Here is a 17,842-nt window from a genome sequence, read left to right as displayed (position 1 = left end):
TCAGTTTACCTATGTTCCCTATCTTTTCTTCATTTAATGGTTAGAAAGTAGAGTGACATCAAATATCTCAAATGTTTCCACTTTTAGAAGAATTTTATTTTGCAGATAGAGTGCTAGTTGACTGAGTCAAATTCTTCCACAGTAGTGTTAAACTAACTCTTAGGGCTTTTAATACTCTTCTAGAGGCTAAACCAACCATTTAAGACCATTATCATAGAATTAAATGAAAGTATCTTCAATGAAAGTATCTAGGCAGCAAGTACTCTACCAGTTGTCTATCCTGTGGCCCAGAATTACAAGGCTCTAGTTGGTATAACTGGAAAAGTTAAGACCCAGTTCCCAGACTTGAGGGGCCACCAACAAGTCAAATTTCAATAATTTTAATAAGTTACAAACATACGGTGCTCAAGTATTTTCAAAGAACTTTGGATATATTATCTCATATGATCTCTATCACAGAAGATAGGTAAGGCTTATATTTTTATCTTCATTTGAAAGATGAGGGAAAACTTTGAGTTCAGAGATGCTAAGCCCAAGGTCCCATGGCTAATAAAAGACAGAATCAGAACTTAAACCCAAGTTTTTGTCTCAGAATCTAGGACTCTATTGCCCAATACTACTTCTAAAAGAGCCATATTTATGCTCATAGAATAGCCCTGTAGTTAGAGAATGGCATTCAATAAATATTAATTGATGACCTAAGTTTACTGTAATTCAGGACAATATTTTCATGATTAGTTTTAAATTTTAATCAAATTTGAATGAACATTTTTAACTTAGCTGAAAAAAATATTAAATAAAAAGATATATTTTAATACCACCCCATATACAATACCTAAGTCTACAAATACTATGTTGGTCTCTATCCACTGGAACTAGAGTGGATAAATACATCCTTCTGCAACTGCAGTACAGTACACCACTCTTCAATTTCCTGTTTTGTGAAAAAATGACCATGACCTGAGTAAAACCTCAGGAATGACATTAGATCACTTATCTCTGTCATTCTGGGTATCAACAAAATAAATTAAAGTAGTAACTCCATAAATCATCACAAACACACACACCACCCTACCCTTTGGTTACAGTACTGCAACAAAACAAGAAAACAGCCTTCTTTTGTCATTTTTCACCAATGAAAGTCTTCATCAGACATGTGCCAAGAAAATTATGCCTTGCCGTACCTGATGTGAACGCAAGAATAGTTTCCTAGGGGTCAAAATGTGCTTTATAATATGAAGAACCTGAAAATGGTCCTCAGCAACATGCCTATTACATAGCAGGTACACAAATACAGGTAAATCATAAATACACATGAATATCCTGGATAAAAGATCATAGAAATATCCTCTACCATGATTTCACTCTCTTAAATCAAATTCAGAAAAAATATATGGGAAATATTGGGTATTTATAAATTGGACAATCACATGGTTAACACTCAAGACAAATATTTCCTATTACATATACCTACTAAAATGGCACTCACAAGTCAAAAGAAAAATACTTCACACTTTGTTTTCCCTATTATTTTCTTGCTGATCCTGATTAACTATCATTTATTTATAGAGACATAGGATGTCACAGGAGTCAGTATTTTTTACCACCTTTATTCACAACAAGATTCATTGCCCGAGTTGGGGCTAAGTAAGACTATAACTGGTGTGAAATTCCTATGAAATGCATCAACACTGTTGGGATCTCCATATTTTGTGAATTTCAGACTTCCTGACCTGGCCTGCCTAAGCTGGGTCTATCAATTTACCGTTATTATATGAAGCCTGAAAACCAGCCCCAAAGCCTCTTGAATGTAGCTTTTGCTTAAAAATGAGGCTAATAACCATAGACTATACAGGGCCTCAACATTCGTTGGTTGCGATCCATTTTTTTATAACTGGGTGTATTCAAGACATGACATTGTGGTCACTGAACGGTTTCTCTGCTATCGTAACGAGTTCCTGTGGGGATTCCACAGACTCACTTTTGGCACGTGAGGATTGAACTCCACAGCTCTATGAATGGCCTCTACCGCATTCATCTCTGCTGTGCTCAGCCCCCGCCGAGATGCAGCCTCGGGAGAGAATCTGAAAAGCAGAAAGACAAACACCATCCAGTTGGGACCACTGCTTGGGCATCAACCTAGAAAGGCATCTACACAACAAGGGCCCATAAAACCACAGCGAGCCAATGGCATGAGCTCTCCAAACCTCCACTACACGGAACCTCTGAGTGACCCCTCAGATTGAGGCCAACAAAAACCCCAGCAGAAGCAGAGAGCGTGCTTGCATCTAATCGTGGCAGGATAAATTCAGCTGTCAAGTCTCTCTGTCTAAATAGCTAATCTAAATTTTCTACAAGGTACCTGCTTAGGTCAGGAAAGGGGGTAGGACTGACAAGGGCAGACAGTGTAGGAAAAAGAGAAAACTAGGTTACAGAAGAGCGCACTTGGTTAAAAACAGAACTGGGGAAAATTTTAAAGGAGGCTCCCAACCCAATGTCAGTGCTGCGATGGAGGGTTAAGTCGTTGCAGCTTCAGCAGCAGGCGAGCCTGCTTGGGGCCATCCCAGCAGGGGGCGTGTGCATGCCCAAACTGCGGGCGAGACACCTGCCCAAGTGAATGAAAAAAACCAGACCATGCAATCTCTTTCTCACCTCACACCCAGGGCTAACTCCAGAGCTGTGCTTGGCAGGCAGACACCACAGGGGAAGCTGTGACAACCCTGGCCCTGCCCTCCCAAGCTGGAGTCGCTGTGTAGGGAGAAAAGATGTTGCAGTAGGTACTGGCGATCTACAGGATAAAAAAGAATGAAAGAAAATTACTTCGGTCTTGAAGTGCACACACACTTAACAGCAAACCTGTCTGACATAGCAGAGGCTGTTTTCTTTTCCTGTTATCTGCTTTTCAATGCTACAGAGGGACTGTATCAGGGAAGTGCAGACGTTTATGACCTCAGAAACAGTTAAGCCATCTATTATCTTTCACCTGCCAGTCATCTTGGATGTTGATGAAAATTCTCTATGCCATAGTCACCTGCCTGAATAAAATGGGCAAAGGTCCCACTGAGATGGAGACTCAGAGTAAACAGATCCTGGGTGGGGAGTTAGTTTGGAATTCATGAGGCAAAGAATGGGAGATGACCATCCCCTCTGCCATACTACATGTTTGTTACAACTCTACCCAGTTGTGGACTGCTGAAGGAAGAGGACTACGCCAAAAAAAAAAAAAAAAAAAAACAACGAATAAAAGGAAGGCATTTTGTGTAAGTCCCAAACAGGCCTTTTGGTATCTACTGTCTGGCAAAAAAAAAAAAAGTCACCTCAGAGGCATAGAATTTCATATAACTCCCTCTTTAGGGACCCATATACCCTTACAATACCTGGGGATACACATTCCCTTCTTCTAGTAGTGAAAGAAAAGATCAGCAGGTTTTGGAAAACGCATGCTTATAAGCAGGGGTCTCACAGACTAAGAGAAACTTCCAGAGAAAGCCCTCAGAGACAACACATCTCCTTAAGTCGGGTCAAGCATTTAGAACCACACAAGTTATTATTCACTTACTTGTCAGAAACAGCTCTTGCTTTGAGCAAGGCAGCTGTGTAGCATATTGTTGCCGACTTTGGTAAGCTTATATCTGTCAGAGAAAAAGAAAGTAGGAACTCCTGTAAGTTTGCAGAAACAAAGAGCAATGATTTTTAATACACTAGCATTTTAATCATGTAAGTCTAAAAAAGCATAAATTAAGAATATTTTAATGCGTACAGTACACAGCTCCTCCTTACATATCAGGGTGCTATGTGAAACTAAGGATAATTCATATTTTGTAAATAATTCATGCTTAAAATCCACCAGACTAACTCTTCAGCAATCATCTTCTATTTTAAAATACAGATTTTCATATGCTGAGTTTAAGCAGAGAATAGCTATAAATACATAAATTTAAATATTACATGAATACCCTTAATATCATGAAAGGCAGATAGGACCTCTTTGTCACTTATAAAAATTTCTCACCAGGCAAATGAAATACTAATGTGAAGAAAAAAATATTACCTGGATTTTTTTTTTTTTAAAACACAGCTAAGTAAATTATTCTTTAGCGGTCAAGATTTAAACTAGATTTCCTTTCAATTAAATTTCAAGAAGTTCATATTCAGTGTTTTGTTAAAAATGTAACACATATTATACATATATAATAGAGAAATCTTTTTATATATTTATAAGGATATATATATATATATGAAATCTTTAGAAAACTGTACAATTTTTGTTCATTCAAACCCATGGTAAATCCCCTTTCATATGAAGCCCAATTTGTTACCCAGAAAAACAGTTCCTCTCAGTTTGTATAGAAAATTCAGATGGAAAGGCAGGAATGGGTACCAGATTAAGATAATGAGTTTACAGGGAAATAAAAGTACAGGGTACAACCGAATAGTAGATAATATCAAAGAGGGTAATCCCATTGGGGGGAAAATTTGTTTTTAAATTATGATTCTATTTCTTACCAGAACAGTATTTCTTTAACACTCAACCAAATTTATACTATGACATAGAAATACCTTCTTAATTCAGACCAGGTAAAAATATGCCCTTCCCAGTGCTGCAAAATTCACTCTAGGTTAGAGGAACTCAACACCTGGAATGCCCTGCAAGTTTCTTCGCAGGGCTGTTTTCAACTTAGAAAGAATTACATTAGAAAGGCTGAAAAGGAAAGTCCTGTAATTAGCCAATAGACAGCAACGGAAGAAAATAATTTCATAAAAGAAAACCACTCCCTCATCTAATAACAAGTATTTACTATCAATTCCAGCATGAGGAATTTCTCTGAGGGAAACTTCAATGACATTGATAAAACATAAATAATCATAGAAAATACCAACACAGAATCGAAAGGGAAAGAGGTCTTTGTAACCCTGATCTCATAAATTATATTCAAACAAAATTTCATCACCTATGCATAGTATAAAATAGTGTGCTTATGACTAAGAAAAAAAAAAAAAAAGAATGTCAGACACTCATGGACTTGTTCTTGCTTTTCCAGCATCTAAACATTTAACCACTTCCCAGAGTGGAAACTCAATCTAGGAATCAAATATCTTCTTTGCTAGGGTCCACTCATTAACTGTTATTGGAAGATAATAAAAAACTGCAGATAATACACATTCTACTTAAAAGTTCAGACCTTTTATTCAAAAATTATCCAAGTCTTATTTTCATCCTTCCTAGTGTGATCTGTGTTCCTTCAGTGTCAATCCAGCACCTTTCTATGAAGAGGGGACCAATGAAAAGTCCTAGAAAGGAGTTGAGGCTAAAAACAATGGTCATAATATTTGAAGGTGGCAGCACAAGGTGGAGCCTCACTTCATAAACTAAAGAAAATCTGTTGTTGAGGATTCAGCTTCTCAATGAGAAAGATCACACTGTTTTTGATGGTTACCAAATCAAACAAAGAGATACATTTTCCCAGTTGGAAATGCAGAAAAAGATACAACTGAGGTATTCCAGCAGAATAATAGAGATGTCTATTCAAGCGTGATCTTTAATCCAGACCCAGGCCCTCTCACACCCACAGATAGGACATTCACAACTAGAAAGATGCAACAGAATTCTGCAACATTATGACTACTATAGTACATTTTCCCCCTTTAAAAAAATTTTTACCTCTACTCCTTCATTGTATGTAAAGATGGTAGTATATGTGCACAGTCATAATGCTTAAAAAATAAATAACCAAAAATATATTTTAACCAATATCAAATGGGGAAAGGAGGAAATGTAAATACCCCATTCCCCATGACTGGTGTGTTCATGCTATTTGTTATCTTTTTACTCCAGTAAATTACTTTGCTCTCATTGTTTAAAAAAAAAAATAGCAAAAAATTCTTGCATAACTTGTTTATTTAGATATTTTCAATTTTTTCTTTTAATTCTGTCAAAGCAATACATCTATTTGGTAATGGCAATTTGTCTCTAAGTAGGGATGAATCACTCTAAAGAAATTGATCCTAAATTTCCCTTCAGGTAAAGCATCTTGTTCAAATAAGGTTTTTGTATACAATATATTTTTTTTAATGATTCTTATCTTTGGCAATATAAATCAAAAGCTTTAACATTTTGCCTACCAGCAATTCCACTTTTGAGACTTTATCCTAAGGGAAATAATCATGACTGTGCATGAAGATTTAGCCTTAAGGATGTTGATCACGACATTGTTTCTAATGATGGAAAACTGAAAACAGCCTAAATGTCCAATCACAGGCGATTGGTTAAGGTGCTGTATATACACAGGGTGCAATTCTATGCAGTCATTAAATCATGCAGTGGAAAAGTATTGAACGACCTAGGGAAATGTTGCATTGTTGGGCACACATCAATAAGTAAAACAAGTTTACAAAAAGTATGATTTCATATATTTTTTAAAAAGCATTTATATGCATAGAGATAAAAACACTGGAATTATTTATACCAAATATCAACAGTGTTTATTCCTGGGTGGTAGAATTATAGGCGATGCTTGTCTATTTTTTATCTTTATTTCCAAAGCTTCCTGTGATGTACATGTAATAAGTGAATTTTTAAAAGATAACAATGATGCTAAATGGAAGACTTCTCTTCTACAAATTGTCTGAAGCAAGTTCATGGGCAAATATATTGGTGGAGCCAGACATCGACATAGACAGAGGTAGAACTTACATGAAGTGCTGTCAGCCCGCAGATCTATCAGATATATTTACATACCTTTATAAAAGTTAGGGTTGTTCCTTTTGCAGTGCACACTCATTAACTATATTTCAATCTAATAACTGCCTAACATCTAAGTCAAGGGCAGGAACTGCCCATTTTGGATCAATTTTAAGAAAAACCCATATACATTACCTTTAGGAGAAAGCTAATTATTATGGGTTGCTTGCCCCATGAGCACTCCCTCTTTTATTTCTTTAAAAAAAAAAAAAAGGCTGAGACTTGGTTGTTGTTGCCTATTATATTTTTGAAATTTATTATTCTGAAATAATTATAGGCTCACAGGAAGTTGTGAAAATAGTACACAGAGTTCTGTGAATGATTCCCTCAGCTTCCTCCAATGGTGACATCTTACGTAACTGTAGTATAACATCAAAAACCAAAAAATTGACATTGGTACAGTACTATTAAGTCAATTACAGACCTTGTTCAGTTTTCACCATTTTTTACATGCATTCATTTTGTGTGCAGTTCTACGCAATTTTATCCCATGGCTAGGTTCAGGTAACCACCACCACCATCAAAATACACAACTGTTCAAAGGAACTCTCTCGTGCTTCCCCTTTATTTGTACCCTCCCCACCCATACCTGTCCCCTGGTGATCACTAATCTGCTCTTTATCTCTGTAGTTTTATCTACCTACTACGGTTTTATGCTTTCATCACTAGGAAAATGGATAAAATGATAAGGGAAACAGAGTGGCAAACTGTAGTGATGAAAATGGTAGTATCAGAAGTTTTGAGCAGGAAATAATAAATTGCTTGTAATTTATGCAGAAATTTTATTTTGAGGAAAAGGATCTCAAAATCATTCTAAGTCCGATTTTCTATGGACAGATTCACAATGCAGCGCCTTTCTGTCTTTTGTAAGTGGCATGTAGCTACCATTATTACCGGAAAGTCCCCTGAAGAATTAGAATCAAGAAGGAAACAAAAGCAAAGCAAATAATGAGACATCACATAATTCCATTACCCACTGCAGAAACAAAGAATGCTAAATGTTTCTCACTTAAGCAAAGATGAACTGCTGGTGTTAGTTTAATTTTCCTTCCACTTCTTTGCCATCTTGTGTTTCATACAGGTCCTCTTCTGAAAGGGGAACAACTTTCTCCAAGCATCTTAGGCATGCAAAATCAAATTATCATGAAACTCTTCCATTAAAATCTACAATCTTGAACTTCATACAATTGGAATCATAGAGTATGTACTCTTTTGTATCTGGCTTCTTTCACTCAGCGTGATGTTTCTGAGATTCATCCATGTTGTAACATGTATCAATACTTCATTCTTTTTTATTGCTGAGTAGTATTTCACTGTGTGGATATACCACAACATGTTTATTCTCTTGCTAATGCTATTTGGATTGTTTCCAGTTTGGGGTTATTGTGAATAAAGCTGTTGTGGTCATTCTTGTGTAAGCTTTTTCTAAAAAAAAAGTAAATAAATAAACTCATTTCTCTTGGATATATAACCAGAAATATATATATAAATAACTGAGTCAGGAGGTAGATGTTATGTTTAAACGGTAAACAGTGCTCTAAAGTGGTTGTATGAAGTTTACAAAACTAATATATGGTGACAGGGGTCAGAAAAATTGTTACTTCTGGGTTGGAGGGCAGTTATTGGCAGAAGGGGATATGAGGCAACCTTCTGAGATGATGGAAAGTTCTATGATCCTGGGTGGTAATCACACGGGTGTATACGTAAGTGAAAAGTCATCCAGCTCCACACTTAAGATTTGTAAACATTACTATATGTAATTTATATCTCAATAAAATAAGATTTAAAAAAAAACAAACCTTCAACCCTGTGCCACCTGAAGCTGTCTTCTCTCACTTCAATCTAACCTCCATAACATTTTACTTGCCTTATATCATTCTGGCCCCTCCATTCTCTCTATGTATCCTTATCTAAAAATTACTTACTAGTTTTGCTTTCCATAGCAAAACAGAATCTGATTATTTCTCATCAGCCTTTCAAATATTAAGATGGTTAAAATACCTCCTCTAAATCTAATCTTTTCTAGAATAAATACTTCTAGCTCCTCAATGGACACATTCTTCAGAACTTCTCACTTATTTTTGTTACAAAGCCATGGGTGATTTCAAAATATGAGAATTAGAAGTGGATATATAATCCTCTAAATCTCTGAAACCTGACCAGTACAGAGCTCAGGAGAAATGTGCAATCTGAGGCACTATGGCCACTACACATCTCTGAAAACCAGCTAGGACGGCCCTGGTGCTGAGCAGCTGGAACTCCTCGTCTGTTCCTATGATCACATGGTCAACAAAACCTCCAGATCCTATTCAAATAGATTTCAGCCAAAAACAAGTCTTTTCTCTTTTACTTAAGCCATAAAAATTTTTGAACCTATAAGCAGGATTTCACATTTGTCTCTATTAAATTTTAAATCTTAAAATGCAATCTAAACCATTAAATCTTAATGGTTTCAGTATATCATTCCAACCTATCAGTCATTGTTCTGACTCAAGCTCCCACCCACAGCTTTGCTTCATACACTTTATAAGCATACATTTCTGCCCATATGATCATTGTCATCATCAAAATTACTGCTAACATTTATTGAGGGCTTATTAAGTGCCAGGCACTGATGTTAATCACTTACACACATTATCCTATTTCATCCTTAGAGCAACCCTATGAGATAGCACCTACTGTTAACCCTGTTTTATAGATGGGGAAAGTGAAGCAGAGAATGGTTAAGAAATATACTAATATCACTTAGTTAGAAAAAATATGAGCTGTCCCCAGGGCACATGATTTTTAACTGTGCTTTCTTGTCTACAAGGTCTGATTTAAAAAAATACTGAGAGATGGCAATACCAAAGAGAGAATCCAGAAATGATATTCTAGAGATGACCCTAAATTTGCAATGGTCTGCAATGATATATGTGCAAACATTTATTAAGGGTTATAATAGGTATTATATTATACCATTTATATCATTAAATTATACCACCTATTAATGGTATAATAGGTATTAATGACCACTTTGCTCCATGTTACCTATAAAGATAGCATTAAAAACATTATCAAATATTTTGTTTAAATAAAGATATAAATACTTCTATGGCATTTTTCTAATTCAGAAATACAATGAAAAATGGCCATTTTAATTAATAGGAAACATTTAAATACTATTGTATAGACTACAAATATTTTCACATCCACTATCTCATCTGTTTTTATTAGGCACAACTTCCTTCGTGAATCCATGTTGGATCTTCAATCACCTCTTTCTTTCCTAAGTGTTCATAAACCACATAATCATCTCTTCTAGAATTTTACTGGGATTCACTTATTTGCTGAAACTCTAAAGAAAAAAAGAATCAAAAGTATTGAGGGGAAATAGAAAATAGGATTGAATAGTTGTATTTTTTATCGAGTTATTAACATATTACTTTCTTTTCTAAATAGTAGTACTACAAGATAGATCAAAGAACTGGACAATAGCACATGACTGTGAAGGTCATCCCTCAAAAATCTTTTATTTTACAGAGGAAGAAATCCGGGCCCAGAGAAGCTAAATGATATACTTAAGAGCTGCCTAACTAATTAGTGACAGAACGCATCTTGTAATACACATCCTTGTCACCATCCCATACTGCCAATGTGCTACTTGCTTTTATTTTCATTCTCATACTTTCTTCATTGTTTTGCTGAGAAAAATAGCTTCACAATTAAAGTCTTGAGACCTTTGCTTCCTCTAGACTTTAGCCAACACCTGCTTACAGGTTTCTACTTCACTTCTACATATCTATTTAGCTATTTGTCATTCTGATCTTTTCATATAATTTAATCATTTGTGTTTCCTTTATATTTTTTCAATTGGGAATAACTATAATCTCACCTTTTAGAATCTCCCATCCTTCTTGAACCATTTTCCACTTAAAAAATAATCTCTGGGGGCCAACTGGTGGCAAAGTGGTTAAGTTCGCGTGCTCGGCTTCAGTGGCCTGGGTTTGCAGGTTCGGATCCCGGGTGCGGACCCACACACTGCTTATCAAGCCATGCATCCCGCATATAAAAGTAGAGGAAGATGGCCACATATGTTAGCCCAGGGCCAATCTTCCTCAGCAAAAAGAGGAGGATTGGCAACAGATGTTAGCTCAGGGCTAATCATCGTCACAAAAAAGAGAAAAAAAATCTCTGTCTCTCCTATGTCAAATAGTGTCAGCACAAAGTAAGTTAAATTTATTGAATCTCCATTTATGGGTTTATATTTATCTCTCTTCAGAATTAAAAAAGGGTGTGGCTTTGGCTTTTTGTTGTTATTTGTTTGTCTGTTTTTAGATTCAGGGAATAGTCTACGCCTAACGTTCCCTTCTTTTACTATCATGAGCTACAAGGTCTCCTTCTTGTAACATGGTCCCCTTCTCTTAAAGATCTTCCTTTTTGGTAAGAATGAAATCCAGAGTATTAATTACTCTTGGGCTTTGTTTACTTTAGTAGTAATTGAAGCATCAGCAAGGCAAGAATTTATCAGATGCTTTGCTTTTAGCAAATGAGACTTGTTGTGGATCTACAAACTCAGGCATTCACATCATCTACTCCACTGTCTCCCAAGTCAGAACCTTTAAAGACTAGGTGGATATTCTACCTGTTCCCCACATTCCACTTTTTTTCTCCTTGGGTCATTGTTATGACTCAGCAGAAGTAGATTGGTGTTGATGGATTACATGAGTCCTGGCAGGCTCTTAATTGTGTCTTGATTACACTCCCCTGAAAGATTATCAAAGAGTTATGCTGAGTCTACATAAGCCTCAATTTCCTGTAGTTAAGAGATCATCAGAGAGCAAATGAAATTAAGTGGCATAGTTTAAAATAGGAAGCTTTAATCACCTGGAAAATAAAAAAGTTTCTACACTGGGATTCCCTTTTGTTGTTTAAAGAAAAAACAAACTCTCATAACTCTTTTGTACTTAGTGGTTGGAAAACCTAGCAAATGTCTCCCTAAAGGAGAGAGTTTGCTTCCTCACAGTGTCTGAAGTCGCGCCACAGGTGAGTGGCACTCCACTCCTTCACGTCTTAGTGCTTTCTCCCCCACCTCAAATCAGACAAGGGCAGAGTATGAATCCATCGCGCTACTCTTCACTTTGTGGTCAGATGGAAGCCCTCCTCTGCTGAAATTGCCTCCAGGTCTCTCCATGGCCTTTAGCATAAAATCCAAGCTAGATCCAAAACTCTTTCAGGTCTGGTCCCTACCTCACTCACCCAATGCATCTCGACCCTTTGCTGCAAGCCCTCCTCCATCCCTCTGCTCTGGGGGATACTCGGAGTTCTCCTCACAAGCCATGTCAATCCTGCCCCTGAATCTTTCAATTTGCTCTCTTTGCCTCCAGCACTTTCACTGTCTGGCTCAGCTCAGACCCCACCTCCACCAGGTAGGATTCCCTCACTCCCCCTGGATGAGGTGTCTCTTCCATCTTGGGTTAAACTCTATCACAGTCTTTACACTTTACAGCAATTGTCTGTTCTCTTATTTCCTTCTCCTACTTACACGATGTACTTTAGGAGAAAAGCTGTGTTTCTTCATCACTTCGTACCCACAACACAAAACAATTCTGAAACATAGTTGGTGGTCAGTGTTTGTTGAATGAAATCCTAAGTTGATGTACTAACATCTGAAATCACTTGATATTAGCTTCCTTCGATATGCAAACATTTACATCTAATTTAGCTTCCGGGAGCCAAAAGTGATCAGTGTTGATGGGTGTTTTAAGAGAGAGTCAGAAACTTGTTATTTCTCAACATGTGTACTGCATTTATCTTTGCTTATGGCATTCCAGCAAAATGCATGAAATTGGACTGGTGCTCTAAATCTAGATGTCTATTTGAAACAGCAGAGGAATGAAAAAGTGGGGCAGGAAGAAAGCAAGAGTAAAAGCTGAAACAAGGTTGAAGAAAAGTAGAAGACGTTCTGGCCAGAAACAAGCAAGGCAAACCACACCTCTTTTGGCTCCCAAGGACCCTTTATGAGAATGAAGCTGCTGAAAGAAAAGGTCATCTTAGGGAGAATGACTTTTAAGTTTTCAAAAGTCATAAATGGCTCATAATAACAAGCTTGAAATTCAGTGTAATAATCTTGGGAGAAATTTATGTAATTATGAGCAAAACTGTCAATTTGAGGTGTCTCAGAAAACCATCAGGCAAAATTTTAGATAGAACAATTTTTTTCAGTGATAATCTTTTTGACCTAATTTCCTCTTGTTCATCTACAATAATAACAATCAAGACGTAATTAAAAAAGAATCATTACTCTTCCTATGCATGAGATAGGTCAATTGAGGGTCAATTTCATATCTATAAATCTAAAGCCTGTTTCAAGGGTAGCAGCCAGCAGGTAAGCGCCAAAGCACCTCACAAGTGAGGGCACTGTCATGGTACATCTCCAACTAACAAGTCATCCATTCACCACAGATGTTCTGAATGTCTACCCTAGTACATGAGTGTGGAGAAGAAGACACAGGGCTTGCTCTCAAAGGGTTTCTTTCTCTGCACTCCCCCAGCATGTTTCAAACAGATTCACTGAGCACTGATTCATCCCGGCTGGACTTACCGTAGGTTGATTTTTGTTTTTTTTTAACATCTTTCTCCACTAGACTGAAAGCTTCTTGGCAACACAGAACAGATCATACTCATCTCTGAATCTGGAAGCACCTAAAAGTTAGTTTCTTCAACATAAGGGTTTGACAGATCCTTGCTGAATTAATTTGAAAAAATTAACCTAATTACTCTCTGTAATCATTTAAGATGACAGAGTATCAAGTATCCTTTTTCTCGGTCAGGCAATAAGTTGATATACTTGAAGTTTGTATTAATCCAACACATGTGGCCTTGACAGATGCTTTTGGAGCCACAAACTGATCAACCAACCAAACAAAAATGAAAAACAAACAAACAAAAATGCAGCCCGTTTCTCCTTCCTAACCTGTTTGTGGACTGTGATGCATTATTACTGTTCCATTATGTGAGGCTGTCCTCCATGTGGCTGTTTTCAGTAAAATTACTCCTGTTCATATGATGCAAAGAAAATAATAGAAATGTAGACTTGTCCTTGGATTTTTCCGTTCTAGACAATGTGCGGTCTTTTTGTCTCAATTTTAAAAAGCCAATCCAAGGTCCCCTTTCAACCAAAGGGGAAAACTTCATTGAAGAAATAAAAAGGATTGATATACCAGAACCTCAAAAAGATGTGCCACCTGCGAGTTCCACAATTCGATCGGGAAATACTACATGACCGTAGTAATTTGGGGCAGGAGGATTCACCTACACCCAGGAAAATTCATCTTATGCTACAAGGCCAAACACCAGATGTTATCTGCAACTTTTGGATTGGATTACCCCAGAAAGTCTATGTCAGAGGGCCCTTCGGTGGCTGGTGCCCTGGAGCCAAACACGGCAGTTTACATGGTGGTAATGGCGGCTAGGGAGGGATGTCACCTTGGTAAATTATGATAACTGGGCAATAAAGATTACTAAAGCAAATATAAATCTTGAGGGTTTGTTCATTTGCCAACTATGTGAATTACAAATGTATACATTCATAAAACATCTTCCATCATCAGAGACAGTAGAAGTTTCTCATGTATACTGTATTTACTGAAATAACATCTATTATCAAAACTCCTGCTCATTGCATATAGTACGACAGTCAATCATCTTGTAACCTCAAAAGCCTAGTCCTCTTGACAGATCTACCTCTTGATTTCCAAGTCAGCAGGGCACCCAGTGCAAAGCTATGCAGGGCCATCATTTCTCAGTGACCTGTGCTTACGGATCTGAAGCCATAACCCACGACATCAGTGCTGATAATTATTTTCTTCTTTGAAGCAGCAATGTGATTCATTTGCCCATGTTTTACATAAGGACTCTCTTCAACATTTGCCTGGTATCCTTGATCTATTCCATAAGACCCTGCCCAGGGAAGGGGGCTGAATCAGGCTCAGAGTCTGCCACTAGGGACTGACTGTATTTCAAATCTTCCTTCTCAAATGCAGCCTAATTTTGTAGTAGATTTGTTTCAGAAGCTGCTTGTGCCTGTGGCATCAAAACTCACATCTATATACTTGACTGAAAAACACTGTTTTGGAGGTCTGAATAGCTGACGCTGAAAGCCTGAATACAGATTTTACTCAGTGATCCTCCTGGCATCTCGAATCCCTCTTATTCTTGCCTAGTCCTCAAATATAAATAGAAAACAGCCTAACCAAAAGACAGGGTATCCAGTGACCATTTCAAAGGAAGTGTGAGGACAGTTGAGTAACTCGTGCTAGTTATAAGGCCTTGGGCAATGAACAAGGTTTACGAAATTTCTACTTATAACTACATGCTGACTCTGCAAACCAGTATCAGCGAAAAGCTTATTCTCTGAATAGTCTCAGCATAGAGTAATTCCCTAATGCTTTCTTTAGAACTTCTGTTTTCAATCTACTGAGATGCAAGTATTTCCCCCAATGTTAGAAACACGTCCTGTTCTTAAAAGTATCCCCTCTGCACATTACCAGATGGCAGATAATAACACTAACTTAGGATGGGCTTGATGGCATCAGTAAAAGCGGTTTTGATATAGTTGTTGCATTTATATAACATTCGTGACTATAAAAAAGACCAGCTGTCCCTCACAGAGAAGTTTCTGCCACCAAATTTAGGGCAATCACTAAATGATCTAATGGAGTAAATATCCAAAAGAGCTTGGATTTGTATTTCCATTGGTGCAAACTGCCTCAAGGCAGAAATAACTTTTCTTTTGATCAGGAGTGAAAATCCCTGGCATTTTTTTTTTTTTCAGCTTTCCAAAAGTTTAAGAATTATTTGTAGATAAAACTAAGCATTTCCATTCTTATCAAATATCTGTACATATGTCCTATTAGAGCCATAATTAATTTTAATAACAGGCGATGACACTGTCTTGGGGGGGGCACAAGACTGGGCTCTTATTCTCTCATTTTACCTGAGATTTTATATATGGCTTTCCATTTGAACAAAATTGATTGAGAACAGTGGTGAAGTTCAGGAATGGTAATCCAGGCTCTTTAAAACAGCTAATAGTTTCTGAACTCTTACTGTGTGCTCTATACTGTTCTAAACACTTAATATGGATTAACTACTTTAATCCTCACAACAAATTCCCAACTCTGTGATCTTGTGCAAGTTACACAGCCTTTCTAAGCCTCAATTCCATTTCCAGAGAAAGAAATGGGGGCTTAAAAGGTTAAGTAACTTGCTGAAGTTCACTCAGCTAGTGAAAGGCAGAACTGGGACTTGATCTCAGCAGGCTGGCACCAGGGCTAGTACTCTTCCCCATCACTTGTGACTGCCTTTGGTGTCCCCAGGGATCACTAACTAGACACAGACAGAACTAGACTCTCCCAAAGGTATCTTGTAGCACTTACATTCACATTCACTTGCTCTATGAGATTCTTCTAAAATCAAAACACATAAATGATAATGAATAAAAAACGCATGAATTCTTTTCCACATTACCACCCTAATCTTTTAGACTTAAGTTTTCAACCTAGGTGGCCTATAAACTTCTTTGAAAGGCAATCCAAAGCTTGTAACAACTTTAGTAATGGCTTCTAAAAGAAGGTTCTGATGACTTAACGATATTAAAAACATTTCTGTCTTTATAGCTAATGTATGACTGAAAAAAAGAGATGATAAATCTCAAATTAAATGAACACCATTCATTAAACTCCTTCATGACTAAAGAAATCAGGTACAATTTGACTGAAGATGGAAAACCATATTTGGAAGATAGTTTCAGAAAGACAAGCAAACACAGATATACCCAGTTCTTAAGAAATGATTAAAACGGAATCTTAAAACACAATTTGGCATCACTGAAATTCTGCACCACAGCTCCAGCCCGCCTACTTCATGCCTTTGTAAGAGGAGAGAGGGAGGCAGAGTTACTTCAGCAAGGCTTACATTTATGAAAAACACATGGGCTTTTAGAGCCAAATAGACCTGGATTTGAATCCTAGTTCTTCAGTTTTCAAAGAAAGTGGTCTTGAAAGTTACTTAAACTCACAAGACTCAGTTTCTGCCTCTGCTCAAATGGAATAACTACCTCCCTGCAAGGTTATTGTGAGGGTTATAGGTAATGTGTATAACTTCTTTGTCACATGGTACATTCTCAATAAGCTGTGGTTAATAATAACAACAACAAGAATAGTGTTAATGAAAACAATAAAAAAATACTGCCAACAGCAGAGACAGTGCAAGTGTGATGGTTAAGACCGTGGGTCTGGAGTCAGATCACCTTAGTTTTTCTCCTGGCTCTCCTCGCCTCCAAGAATTCACATCTTATTGAACAAACACTTCTCGGTTTATCTCTTTTCTCTCATAACATAACATCTCCATGGTTTACTTCAACATCTTAGGCTCTTCATTTGAGCAAGTTACTTAACTTCTCTCTGCACCAGTTACCACAGCTGTAAAATGGGGCTAATAACAGTATCTGCCTCATATGCTTACGGTGAGAATAAATGACTTCATCCACGTAGAGCTTAGAAACATGTTTGACCCTGACACATTATAAGAACTCAATAAATGCTAGCTGTTGCTGTTGCTGTTATTTTAGTCATTGTGTGAAGGACACTCCAAAACCAGGACCACTTACCTGGACAAAAACTTCCTACCAATAATGTCAGTTAACAAATAGGAAAAAAGTATAAAAATTCATGAGGATGGCAAGACAGCATTTCAGATTAATGGCTAGAATCATATAACATGAGAAGTTATCTCAAAGGCAAAATCAAAATTAGACTGAAGATTACAAGGAGGTATGACCTACTGGTAATCCTACTAGGGATCCAGGGTTTCCAAAGTACTTCACTGTAAAAGAAGTTTGTGAATGTCACTTTAAAAAAAAAACTCAAAGCCAAAAACAAAAAACAACAGTGAAGAAAAAGAAGAATGAGGCAAAGGGAATACATGTTGCCTTCCTCCTTTCCTCAGGACATGTTGTTTTTTTCCCCTTTGCCTTGCCATATTTCTAAATCCTTTTTGCAAAGGTCAGGAAAGCAGCACTAATCCCATTGTGTCACTCCCCAACATACTACTTAAAAA

At 37.1% G+C, this 17,842-nt stretch overlaps 1 protein-coding gene across 6 annotated transcripts in view; it reads right to left on the bottom strand.

Moving 5' to 3' along the window:
• The window catches only part of ST7 (suppression of tumorigenicity 7), a 254,203-nt gene that overhangs the window by 35,213 nt on the left and 201,148 nt on the right, over positions 1-17,842 (bottom strand). For 5 of the 6 annotated variants that reach the window (XM_058528823.1, XM_058528829.1, XM_058528848.1 and 2 more), the window contains 2 exons: positions 3,560-3,632; positions 1,982-2,084 (listed from right to left, as the gene is read on the bottom strand). In XM_058528823.1, the coding sequence (XP_058384806.1) occupies positions 1,982-2,084; positions 3,560-3,632 (176 nt within the window). Of the gene's footprint in view, positions 1-1,981; positions 2,085-2,652; positions 2,789-3,559; positions 3,633-17,842 lie in introns of all 6 variants that reach the window. The other variant, XM_058528868.1, reaches the window with a different exon arrangement.

This window comes from Diceros bicornis, chromosome 3 (genome assembly GCF_020826845.1).
Source record: "Diceros bicornis minor isolate mBicDic1 chromosome 3, mDicBic1.mat.cur, whole genome shotgun sequence".
NCBI lineage: Eukaryota > Metazoa > Chordata > Mammalia > Perissodactyla > Rhinocerotidae > Diceros > Diceros bicornis.
This window is presented reverse-complemented; position numbering and strand designations above follow the sequence as displayed.